The sequence below is a fragment of the Pelobates fuscus genome, chromosome 4 (assembly GCF_036172605.1).
Source record: "Pelobates fuscus isolate aPelFus1 chromosome 4, aPelFus1.pri, whole genome shotgun sequence".
NCBI classification, from domain to species: Eukaryota; Metazoa; Chordata; class Amphibia; order Anura; family Pelobatidae; genus Pelobates; species Pelobates fuscus.
The window spans coordinates 36,788,527-36,802,274 of record NC_086320.1 but is presented as its reverse complement, the minus strand read 5'-3'; the positions used below and the strand labels follow the sequence as shown (position 1 = coordinate 36,802,274).

At 40.4% G+C, this 13,748-nt stretch overlaps 1 protein-coding gene across 3 annotated transcripts in view; it reads left to right on the top strand.

Moving 5' to 3' along the window:
• Positions 1-13,748, top strand: part of FER1L6 (fer-1 like family member 6) — a 148,494-nt gene that overhangs the window by 58,453 nt on the left and 76,293 nt on the right. For all 3 annotated transcript variants that reach the window (XM_063451074.1, XM_063451076.1, XM_063451075.1), the window contains exons 3-8: positions 2,610-2,733; positions 3,994-4,048; positions 4,210-4,341; positions 10,290-10,352; positions 11,607-11,685; positions 12,851-13,007. In XM_063451074.1, the coding sequence (XP_063307144.1) occupies positions 2,610-2,733; positions 3,994-4,048; positions 4,210-4,341; positions 10,290-10,352; positions 11,607-11,685; positions 12,851-13,007 (610 nt within the window). The remainder of the gene's footprint in view (positions 1-2,609; positions 2,734-3,993; positions 4,049-4,209; positions 4,342-10,289; positions 10,353-11,606; positions 11,686-12,850; positions 13,008-13,748) is intronic.

Sequence of the window (13,748 nt, the reverse complement as noted above, 5' to 3'; positions counted from 1 at the left end):
GCAGGAAAATATGGCAGAATTAGGAACCCAGTGCCCCACTCTTGGTGTAAAATCAATAAACTAATCATGGCCGTTCCTTTGGGATCCCGGCACATTAGAAACATTGCAGAGCAGACCCCTCATGTGTATACAGGGAGTGCAGAATTATTAGGCAAGTTGTATTTTTGAGGATTAATTTTATTATTGAACAACAACCATGTTCTCAATGAACCCAAAAAACTCATTAATATCAAAGCTGAATATTTTTGGAAGTAGTTTTTAGTTTGTTTTTAGTTATAGCTATTTTAGGGGGATATCTGTGTGTGCAGGTGACTATTACTGTGCATAATTATTAGGCAACTTAACAAAAAACAAATATATACCCATTTCAATTATTTATTTTTACCAGTGAAACCAATATAACATCTCAACATTCACAAATACACATTTCTGACATTCAAAAACATAACAAAAACAAATCAGTGACCAATATAGCCACCTTTGTTTGCAAGGACACTCAAAAGCCTGCCATCCATGGATTCTGTCAGTGTTTTGATCTGTTCACCATCAACATTGCGTGCAGCAGCAACCACAGCCTCCCAGACACTGTTCAGAGAGGTGTACTGTTTTCCCTCCTTGTAAATCTCACATTTGATGATGGACCACAGGTTCTCAATGGGGTTCAGATCAGGTTAACAAGGAGGCCATGTCATTAGATTTACTTCTTTTATACCCTTTCTTGCCAGCCACGCTGTGGAGTACTTGGACGCATGTGATGGAGCATTGTCCTGCATGAAAATCATGTTTTTCTTGAAGGATGCAGACTTCTTCCTGTACCACTGCTTGAAGAAGGTGTCTTCCAGAAACTGGGAGTTGAGCTTGACTCCATCCTCAACCCGAAAAGGCCCCACAAGCTCATCTTTGATGATACCAGCCCAAACCAGTACTCCACCTCCACCTTGCTGGCGTCTGAGTCGGACTGGAGCTCTCTGCCGTTTACCAATCCATCCATCTGGCCCATCAAGACTCACTCTCATTTCATCAGTCCATAAAACCTTAGAAAAATCAGTCTTGAGATATTTCTTGGCCCAGTCTTGACGTTTCAGCTTGTGTGTCTTGTTCAGTGGTGGTCGTCTTTCAGCCTTTCTTACCTTGGCCATGTCTCTGAGTATTGCACACCTTGTGCTTTCGGGCACTCCAGTGATGTTGCAGCTCTGAAATATGGCCAAACTGGTGGCAAGTGGCATCTTGGCAGCTGCACGCTTGACTTTTCTCAGTTCATGGGCAGTTATTTTGCGCCTTGGTTTCTCCACACGCTTCTTGCGACCCTGTTGACTATTTTGAATGAAACGCTTGATTGTTCGATGATCACGCTTCAGAAGCTTTGCAATTTTAAGAGTGCTGCATCCCTCTGCAAGATATCTCACTATTTTTAACTTTTCTGAGCCTGTCAAGTCCTTCTTTTGACCCATTTTGCCAAAGGAAAGGAGGTTGCCTAATAATTATGCACACCTGATATAGGGTGTTGATGTCATTAGACCACACCCCTTCTCATTACAGAGATGCACATCACGTAATATGCTTAATTGGTAGTAGGCTTTCGAGCCTATACAGCTTGGAGTAAGACAACATGCATAAATAGGATGATGTGGTCAAAATACTAATTTGCCTAATAATTCTGCACGCAGTGTATTCCATGCTTATTATAACACGTATTGTAACCCAGACAGCTAGAAAGATTGTGAGGACTATTCACTAAAATGGGAAATGTTGGGATTATGAGGTGAATTCAATGTGAAGAATTTAAGACCACAGCAGTTGACTTGGAGATATTTTCCAGTTCAGCTATTGTAGTCTTAAATGTCAAATTTACTTTAAAGGGACACTATAGTCACCTGAACAACTTTAGCTTAATGAAGTTGTTTTGGTGTATAGAACATGCCCCTGCAGCCTCACTGCTCAATCCTCTGCCATTTAGGAGTTAAATCCCTTTGTTTATGAACCTTAGTCACACCTCCCTGCATGTGACTTGCACAGCCTTCCATAAACACTTCCTGTAAAGAGAGCCCTATTTAGGCTTTCTTTATTGCAAGTTCTGTTTAATTAAGATTTTCTTATCCCCTGCTATGTTAATAGCTTAATAGACCCTGCAAGAGCCTCCTGTATGTGATTAAAGTTCAATTTAGAGATTGAGATACAATTATTTAAGGTAAATTACATCTGTTTGAAAGTGAAACCAGTTTTTTTTCATGCAGGCTCTGTCAATCATAGCCAGGGGAGGTGTGGCAAGGGCTGCGTAAACAGAAACAAAGTGATTTAACTCCTAAATGACAGTGAATTGAGCAGTGAAATTGCAGGGGAATGATCTATACACTAAAACTGCTTTATTTAGCTAAAGTAATTTAGGTGACTATAGTGTTTCTTTAAATTCACTTTCAATTCCTGACAATTGTCACTTTAGTGAAAAAAACATTCATATTTCAGACCAGATGCTATTTTAAGAACGTGTTAAACTAGAAACTCTGTGAAAGTGAATGATTTGCTAATTGACAGACCTGTGTTAAAGCAGGGATAACCAGATGATGTAGCACGGTGTACGTCGCTTATTACAGTGCGTGTTGGTATTTTAGGGGATGACACGGACAGCCTTCATGGCGATGGCACAGGAAATGAAATTGGGGGCAGCAATGAGAACTTACTCAGTGACCTGTCTACCTCAAGCACTTCACTGTCGATGGGGATGCAGAAAAAAAGGTATTATTTAACACAAGGCTTATTTCTACCTAGATCTTCCCTTACTTCATTAGGTAATAAATGTCTTCTAAGTGAAAAAGGGAAGGAACGTTACACGATTGTATGGCAGTGGACGTGCAAAGATGGACTCTATCCTGCTTCGTCATCATTCGTTGTACAATGGTCCAGTTAGAACACTTCCAAGCAGACACGTCATTTTATTGCAATATAAATATATACAGCACAAATAATGAGATTTATGGAAACTATATATTTTCTGTTCCACTTATCATCCCGCTGATTCCCCAGCATTCAAATTACGATTGCTGACTTTAAAACAGAGACTCTTCCAGTTTTATACATGGATAAACTCAAGGTGCCGATCACACTTATGAGTTAAAATAATTATATGTGTTCGTAACTCGTAAAAGGTAGAGAATTGAGCAGTGAGACTGCAGAGGCATGATCTATACACCCAAAGTGCTTCATTAACCTAAAGTTATTTTGATGCCTATAGTATATATTAAATTCATCTGATCAGTTGATTCTCTGGGTTAGGATAGTGCGGGCTAGAAGGGATTGCCGTTGACTTTGTATCTATGTGCATGATAGGACTAAATGTGATGTAATGCAGTGTTGTAGTGGGAGGTGTATGTGAGTGCTTTAGTGCTGGTGAAACAAGATAGTTCCAAATGTTCTTATGGTAAAAGGGCATTTAATGTTCAAAGTCAGGTAGCACATATTACTTCTGCAGATAGCATCTTGCTCCTTTCACACCCAGCTATACGATGCCTTCTGCACATCACCAAAATGGGCCATCTTCATGTCTACCAGAGGAGAATCTGCCTCATCTTACTTATCTGGAGGCCATGTTTTAGATGATGAGTATAGAGGATTGGATCCCTAGTACAGCTAGTCTAGTTTACTAATGAAAAAAAATTACTTTTTATACACTCTGCCCAAGTTAGAGAAAACCCAGAAACTACCAACTGACACTGGGTGTGAACGGAACATTCAGAAATATGAAGGGAAAGAAACACTATTGGGGACACTCAAAATATAGCATCCATGGAGTTAATGTGGAATATTGGTAAGAGACCCATAGGATCCTATTAGAGATACAGTCAACTTTAATTCTCCATGGTATATTTAAAGATCAAGTGTAACATTTCCAGTTAAACCATTGTTGATCCAGCCTTTTTTTAAATCAATCTTTAAAATATTGCATTTATTTATTTTAATTTTGACATAAAACTATGTGTTTTCTCATTAATCCATCAGAGCAAAGCTGATCGCCAAGATTCATGAAGGAGAGACACGAATTCAAACCTACCAGTTAAGTATAGAAATTGTGCAAGTATTCTATGTATGACTCGATTAATCCTTCAAATTGTCCCGTTTCTCCGTACCTGAAATGTACAGCTGATATTTCATTACTCTGCTATAATATCTTTTGCAAAGACAAACAGTCAACGGAAAATTGTGATTTCCCCACAGATTGCCATAACGATCACAGAAGCCAGGCAGCTGATTGGTGAAAACATCGATCCTATTGTGTTTATAGAAATCGGTGATGAAAAGAAACAGACAACAGTTAAAGAAGGAACTAATGCCCCATTTTACAATGAGGTGGGTGATAGAAGTGTTCTATAGTGAATAGTAAAGATACATCTTACACCCTGTGCTACTTGGAACCCTTAATGCCAAAATGCATTGTACTTCTGCTCCACAATTTGTTACCCTCTTGTTGGTCTAGAGCAGGGTTAGGGAACCTTTGGAACTCCAGATGGTGAGGACTACTTCTCCCACATTAAGGACAAACGTCTCCCACATAAGGGTGGCAAAGTATCCGAAAAGATGTAGTCCACATTTGAAATGCCGAATGTGTCGAATTACTCCCGGTTTAGATGACGTGTGCAGTGAGGTTTGTGTCTTGCTTTCCCTGCTCCATTGATCTCCTGGATTCCACTAACTTTAAAAAAACTTGCTGTAAAAATAGGGCAAATCAGTGTTTCTGCTGTGGTCCTGCAGTGTTCCTTAAAAATTAAACACTACAAATACATGTAGCTCTAAAAACAATACAGGGATATTGAAAGGTACCCTGCACATTTTTTGTTTATCTGCAGGGACCAATGGAAGTTACAGTCCACAGCACCTTTAAGATAGGTGTAACACTAAGTCCTTGTACCCATAACTCTGAGCAGGCCCCGAACCTAGTTCTCTTTAACACTACTACCATCCCAAACCCTAACAAGTTATCCCAACCTTATCATTGTCCATTTTATGGTGCGTCTTTTTTGGACGTTTAATAAAGTTGTTGTCAGGTAGATATAGCATCATTATTGTGTCTCCCTATTTAGCATGAAAAGCTAAAACATGTCTTTGTTTTTGTTTTTTGTTTTTAAAGTAATGCTGTAAATGTATATAAACTGAGGGCACAAGGCTACGCACACAGTGACCTCACACGATGATGGAGAACAGATTTCACTTCTGCTCCATGCTTGATCATAAGGGATAACAAAATATGTTTTATATAGAGAATATAGCAAGTAGGGGAGGAACTTTTTTTGTTTTCAAACATACAATTTTGCTACTGTTTGCATTGAAAGGGTTAATCTGCTTAAAAGAACATTCTAAACACCATAACTACAACTGCTGGACAGTCCTTGCAGCATAACCATTGCTGCACACTGCACACACTTCAGTGGTTATATTGGCTTTGCATGTTCCCTTAAATAAATACGACTTGCAATATTTACTACTTTCACATATGTTAATTCAAATATTTTGAAGATATTTTGAATAATCCATTTTATTCCTACAGCCTCCTTGAAAAATACCATGTACGACTTTGGAAATAATAAATTAAATTGATGTTTTGTTTCATGTATCTGTCAGTTTGTTTTTTGTTTTGTTTTTTTAGAACTGTTTCTTCAATTTCTTCTTCGTCTGATGCACTAGCCAAACTGCAAAAAGTTACAGAGTGAACAAAGCTTTTTGTATAAATCTCAAGTCGCCAGAAAAAAAAATACTCTTTCAAAGTTCCATGCACTGTAGATGGTGGTCTCCTTGCCAGTATTGATTTTGGCAGCAAATTTCAATTTAGTTTTAGTCAGTCTTTTGACTAAAAAGCCCTTTTAGTTTCAGTCGTATTTTAGTCATCTAAATAGCCATCTAATGAGTTTAGTTAAACCCTCTATCTGTCTTTCCTGCCCCTTCCCCAGACCCTCTTTATCTCCGTGTGTCCTCCCAGCCTCTCCAAGTGCCAAGACCTGATCTGTCTCTTTTGCCCCTTCCACAGCCCCTCTGTGCAATGTTAATTTTTGAGGCAAATTTTAAGTAAGTTTTATTCAGTCTTTTGACTAAAAATGCCATTTTAGTTGTAGTCGTATTTTTTTTTTTTTTTTTAAATTCTTTATTTTGGTAGTGCGCATAGATATTACAGATAGGCATGAGGGGCCCCGAAAGCAATCCCCAAGCATTTTCCACGCTAAACAAGCGGGACCAGTGATTAACAGGCACAATTTTTTTTTTGTTATGTTATAGTCAGCCTAAGGTCAGCTTACACAATAGATTTATATGGTAATAAGGCTTAGTCATAGTCTACACTAGTTGTACAGATGTCGCATGCTAGGATTTTAGTAGCTGTACAGACATGTTAGGGCCTAGGCATTGTAAATGATGGTCATGCTAGATATTTGTTAGTCGCTTTCAGGCAATAATCGGTCGCTTTAATGCTATGGTCAGTCGCTTTAGTGCTCTCATCGGTCACAGAAATAATAGCATTCGTCGCATTAACTGTTGTCGCTTTAAACATTTGTCGCTTTGTCATCATACATTTTAGTAGTATCAACAGTCTCTGTAATACTGTCGTTATTATCACCCATGCCAGCCCGGGCTGTCCGCTGTGTCCCCACGGGGGCCGCCATTTTGATGGTCTTGAGACCGTACTCGGGGGGGGGGAGGGGGGAGTCCCACTGCCAACCGGTGCCAGTTCAGCTCGTTTAATGTAATGTAGCGGGGGAGCAGGCGTCTGACCGCTGTTCAGCTCTGCTGTTCTGTGGGTTGCACGCTGGTGTCACAGGGGCTGCAGCTGCTTTATGGCGTGGATGGGCCTTTGGAGGTCTGGGTCAGCCGTGATGGGAGGCTCAGTGTAGTTTTCGTGCGGTCGCTGGGCGGCAGGTTGGACGAAGGGTGAGTGATAGGTCCAGTTTCTTGCAGGGGCACCCTGCATGGCACCCTGCTCGGTCCTTGCAGCCTGCTGTTATCAGGGCGCAGGATAATTCTGTCCCCCCTGTGTGGCTGATGTCGATATGGACGGTTGTTGGGGTAGATGGTAGGGATTTTAATCCCTTGCGTGGCAGTGTCTGGGGGCTTCAGCCGCGGTATCATTCGCTTGCACAGGGAGGGTGCTGATCCTCTTCCTCTCTCTTGTGCACATGGCGGCCGCCATTTTAGGTGCAGCAGTTTCGTCCACTGTGGCTCAAGCAGGCTTTTAGGGTGAGGACCGGGATCACCCCCCCGGTCCATAGGGGGGGGAAACGGGGCCGGATCCGCTCGGGTGCACGCACTGGGCTGGATGCTGGAGTGCAGGATAGTGGGGCAGCGGCCGTCCGCCCCACTCACCGCCGGAGAAGGCCTCTGCTTGAGACACCAAAAGCCTCTCCGCCAGGGGACTGAAGCCCGGAGAGCCAGCCTCTCCCTGGTTCCAGCAGTCTTTCTGCGTCGGGCGCCGTGGCTGTCGGTCAGTTGGTCCAGAAAAATACATGTTTTGAGTTCACCATTAGGTTTTTGGTGCAGGAGCTCCACTTGCCTGCGACCGTCCAGCTCGGCGGTCCGGTCCCGCCCCCCGTAGTCGTATTTTATTAGTTTGAATTGTTCTCGTTTTAGTCTAGTTTTAGTCGACTAATTCTTAAAAACTTCACTCGACTAAAATCTGACTAAAATTGTTAGTGGACAGAATTAACACTGCTCCTTGCTATATGTGACCCACAACAGATCAAAGTTTGTAGGTCAATCCTAGTTAAAGTGATGGCCTGCAAATCAGTGCACATCACTGACCTTAACTTGCCAGCCCACAGTCTTAAAATTTTTGGATACAGCTGCAATTCAAAGGCATGGTATTTACTTGGTAACCTCTTCATCAGTGACCCATTTTTAAATGTCATGTAATAAACTGTAAGCTATATTTTGTAAAGCATCTATATACATTTTTTCCTCTGTGTATTTGTCCCTCATCCCTTTAGATTGTACACTTGGTCAAGGCAGGGCCGTCTTTAATATCGATTGGACCCTGGGCAAGCATTTGCTTGGGCCCCCTGTACCCTGCCCTCCCCCCCCACCCCACCCCCCCCCCACCCCACTCCCAACCCCCAGCTCCCTGGCATGCAGTTACGGCCTCCACCCCAACCTACTGATGGAACTAATGTAGAGAAAGCTGTGGAGCAAGAATGTTTTTGGGGGCTCCACTATAGCGCAAGAGTGGAGAAAAGATAGATAGAATTTGAATGTAAGCATGTTTTTGTATAGAGTATATGTGTGCATGTAGGGGTGTATTTGTATGTAATGTTAGCATTGGAATGCAGCGGTGTACTTGTGTGAAGTGTTTGCGTTTGATGGCAGGGGTGTGTGTTTGTATGTAGTGTTGGATTTTAAATGCAGTTCTGCTTTTGTGTATTGAGTTGGTGATTGTATATAATTTTAGTGTTTTAATAAAGGGGTGTGTTTGTATGTAAAGCTTGTAATTGCATGCAAGGGTGTGTTTGGACGTAGTGTTGTATTTTAGATGCAGATGTACATTTGTGTGTATCATTGGTGAGTAAAGGGTGTGTTTGTATACAATTTTGGAGTTTGTATTCATGGGTGTGTTTGTATGTAATGATTGTGTTTGCAGCGGTGTGTTTGATTGCCTGGATGTATGCACATACATACTAACACAGATATACATACACATTGACACGCAGATACACACATAAACACACTGATACATGCACACACCTGGACACATGAACACATCTTAACACACAGATACACACTAACACAAACACACTGGCATATACAAACACACACTAGCACATGCACACATTCAGATACACACTTTGACACACAGATACACACACTTTGATACAGACACTGGTGCACACACACAGATACACACACTGGCACATCCACACAGATACACACTGTTACTGATATGTACACACACTCAGATACACACAGACACACAGGTTTACATGCAGGGGTGTATTTGTGTGCAGTGTTGGCGTTGGAATGCTGCGATGTATGCATTGCCACATACACACAGATGCACACTTACACAAACACTGAGATACACACAGGAACACAGACACATATGCAGTGGTGTATTTGTATGCAATGTTGTTGGAACGCTGGGTGTATTTGTGTGCAGTGTTAGCGTATCTGTGTGCAGTGTTGGCATTGGAATTCTGGGATGAATGCATTGCCACACGCATAGATACACTTACACATACTGACACACACACATATATATATCCACACACGCAGGTACACATACAGTTTGACACACAAATACACACACACATCCAAATACACACACTGACATACACACAGTCAGATACACACACACATTGACATACACACAGACAGATATACACACACACAGTCAGATAAACACACACATATACCCAAACACACACATATAGCCAGATGCATTGACGCAAACCCAGGTACACACACATATATAAATTTACATCATATTTTAGCCACCCTCTGTTACCTTTTGGGCACAGAAAGTTGGCTTCCCTGGGGTCCAGTGAGATGGATGGCCAAGGCTGATGGGAGTCTGACTTCCTTAGTCCCTTTCCTCCTCCTGTATATGCCTCCTCAATCTCCCCAGCGGCACTCTGTTACTTGGGAGGAAGTGATATCACCTCACTTCCTCCCAGCAGGCGACATGAACGGGGCTGAGGCTGAGGGCCCCTGATTATATTAGGTGCTGCAGTACACAGGGTTTGTGTGCCAGCAGGGATCCCACTGGGCAGCTACTTTGGGCCCCCCAGGAGTAACTGGGCCCGGGGCAGCTACCCCTTTTGCCCCCCTTTAAAGACGGCCCTGGGTCAAGGCCCTCTTCACCCACTTTCTTGTATGTCAGACTTGTTCTGCTAGACGCACAGGTGTCCAACTTGCGGCCCCCCAGATGTTGCTGAACTACAACTTCCATGATTCCCTGGCTATCTGTTTCATTGAAAGAATCATGGGAGTTGTAGTTCAGCAACATCTGGGGGGCCGCAAGTTGGACACCTGTGTGCTAGAGCTAATTTATTCTCTTGTTTTACTTATTGTGCAGTTCTGCTAATATGTTGACATAAATAATTGTAATTGCCTCTTCTCCATATTGGGGACCCACTGAAATATCACAGAGATACAAACTTGGGTTAGAACTATTGTATAAACAAACATTGCTGTAGTGAATGAATTTAGAAGATGCCAACGTAACAGAAAAAAACATTGATAAAATGCAAAACTCTTCTGGCTACAATTATAAATGTTTAAAACTCCCGATCCCCATCTTTACACGTTTTAACTTTTTCTTACAGTATTTTGTCTTTGATTTTATTGGACCCCAAGAACAGCTTTTTGACAAAATTATCAAACTGTCTGTAAGTATAATACAATTATTTAATCCGTGTCTGATATGCTGCTTCCATACATTGTATCAATCTTTTAAAGGACCACTATAGTGCCAGGAAAAGAAACTCGTTTTCCTGGCACTATAATGCCCTGAGGGTGCCCCCACCTTCAGGGTCCCAATCCAGTGGCGCTGGAGGGGGAGGAAGGGGTTAATCCCTTACCTTTTTTCCAAGAAAGCCCGGCGCTGGGACTCTCCTCCTTCTTTTGACGTCCCTGGCTGAATGCGCATGCGCGGCAAGAGCCGCACGCGCATTCAGCCAGTCCATAGGAAAGTATTCTCAATGCTTTCCTATGGACGCTGGCGTCTTCTCACAGGGAGACAGCCACTAGAGGCAGGATTAACCCATTTGTACTAAAAGACATCCACTAGAGGCAGGATTAACCCATGTTTACAGCAAAAATGGTTAAACCTAGCTGGACCTGGCACCCAGACCACTTCATTAAGCTGAAGTGGTCTGGGTGCCTACAGTGGGCCTTTAACGTGACTGTATTTCACAAGAAAATAATGTCTCAGACAGTAACTAATTAACAATTAAAAACTAAGAAAGCTTAGTAAAACATGCTACTTTTTGTGTCTAGAAATAATGTGCTTTGTACTCAATAGTATGTTTTGACTGAGTAGAGATTTTTTCTAATTTAAATATTTTTATCTAAAGGCCGGACGTATGATTGTTTAATTAAAGGGATACTCAAAGCAAGCATGTATGTTTCTGTAGTTACAGATAGTTATGCTGGTTGTGTTTTTTTAAATTAATGTCCATTATATAAAATGTGTTTTCTCTTTAAGCCATTATTAATACCTCTCCTTCCTATCGTTCTGTATTGTATATGATTTCACAAATTGTAGTTCAGATGTTGCCATTATATAATGAAAAGCTGACACTTAAAGTACAGTGCTCAGAAACTGTTGCTATGCCCATAAAGCTTTGCTTACATAATACAGTCAGTAGTGTTACAGAGCCTGGTGTGTCCATCGAATAATCCACATTACATTGTATTTCTTCTAAATGGTTCAGATTAGAGAATAATTCTAGTTGATTTACACAAACCTGCTTGGAATTCCTAACATGTAGCGATATGAATGGAAAAATCCAAACAATGGGGATTTAAAACAACCCAAAAAACAACCAATTACTAGAAAGTAAAGCATAAATATTAAGATTTCAATCCTGCCCTGTTAAGTTAGAGGAGTTATTTCTATTCACATTATTTACTATTTACAGGTTATGCACCATAAGTTAATAGGAAGTATCCTAATTGGCTCTTTCAGACTTGACTTGGGAACTGTTTACAATGAGCCAGGTAAGATTTATAATTGGAATGTAATGGAATGTAAGCTGTCTATATCAATAGATGCAATCCGCATTCCGCACTTAGACATCAATAAAAAATGCTATGCACACTTATGGTATCTAAACGTTCTTTATCTGTATATTATTCACTAATCACTTATAAAGTGTGATTACAAAAATATTTTAAAAGTATAAATGATGGGTTAGGCCTTAAAATAAAATATTCCCATGTGTAATAAAATCGAGATTTTGAGTTTGAGGTTCGATGATTGCCAGTAGCATCATTTTGTGCTATTTTCAAAATATTCATCATCACATGTGTTCGTCTTGATACACATCTAATGAAAGTACAAATTATAAGCAATCCAATTATCGGGTTCAGCTGCGCTAATAGTACAGTTATACTGTCATTTGGTTTTCTATACATAAGTATTGTATATAGAATTCACTAATATTGCAATATTCTTTTTTGGGGTTTAATACATTTGCAATATTTAAAAATACTCAGGCCAAATAGTCTGTGAAATAAGAGTAAACATGCCCCCCTTTCCAAATCTACAGTTTCACAATTCACTGTATGGTATTTGATAACCATATAGGAACAGATAGAAAGAGATGAGAGTTAAGTCCAGTGTAATAAAATAATTGCTGGTATACTTAAGCTACATATACCGAAAAATAAAACTATCAAGCCATGACTACCTTTTTTTTTATGGGATGCTCATAATATAAGCCTTACCCTGAAAGTAAGCTCTAGTTGAGATCATGGCTAGTTCGCAAATCTATGTTTGGGGAATTTTCCCCAAACATAGATTTGCAGGATTCCATGCGCCAGTTCCCCCGAACGTAGACCTGCTTTCTTCCACATGCTTGCTAGTGCATCCTCACTTACCGACGAATTTGCTTCACGACCATGTCGTTAGAACGTAAGTGAGGACCAACCGTAATATATATAAATAAGATATTCCCTGAAAATAAGCCCTAGTGTATTTTTTAGAGCAAAAACCCAGTCTCATTTTCAGGGAAAAACCAGTAGAGTGCCGAAGTTTGGCTGCATGTAATTTAGGCAACAGAATCACTTCAAATGACAAAATCTCAATCCATAATAATGTCTGTTATTAAACACTTTGGAAAGATCAGAACAGTATAAGCTCACAGATACCCCTATTTTGCAGGTCACCAGTTCTCTGACAAATGGGCCGTCCTCACAGACCCTGCCGACATTAGAACGGGCACAAAAGGATATCTAAAATGTGACATTAGTGTTGCCGGAAAAGGTGACAGCGTGCAATCGTCCCAAAAAATAAGTGATGCAGAAGAACAAATCGAAAAGTAAAACTTTATCTCATTTTCCTCACATCTGTTTAGTTGTTGAACTTTAGTAATCATTTTACCAATACTGCCAAATTCAATTTACCTAACATTATATTATAGTTTATCACTTGGAAATTCCTGGCTCGCCAAATAAACTACTAATTGTTTTACCTTTCTGTATTGGTTAACTATATTTAAGAATTGTCATCCAGGACAGCTGACGTGTCAGATAATAGCAGATTTGTTGCATGTACATCTATACATGTTTTCAATTCATAAATACTTTATATGCCTCTATAATAACAATTCCTAATGGTATATTCTTTTTTCCTGTATAAGCATTTTCCTTGTACCATGTTTTCTAAGCAAGCGACTTCACGAAAAACTCTGTAGTATTCCAATACAAACATTTTTTTGTTTTTTGTTAAATCTGTACACAATATATAACTGATAGAGTTTTGAATAAACATATGGTCCGTGTGGTTCATGTAGTGACTGATATAATGCCGGTAGCTTGTTAAGGGAGACTTTTTTGCGTTTAAGAAACCCCCCCAAAAAATGAAAAGCCACCTGATTACAACGTGTTATAGACTTTTTTGATACATGCTAATTCAGCTACGGAGATAGTTCAAACATACATTGCACAACTCTGTATCAAAAAAGAAGGGTCATGGGAGATCCTTGGACTATACATCTCCAAGATTCTTCTTCATCATATCTTTGAACATGTATCTTTTTTGGGATATTTTGTTAAATCAT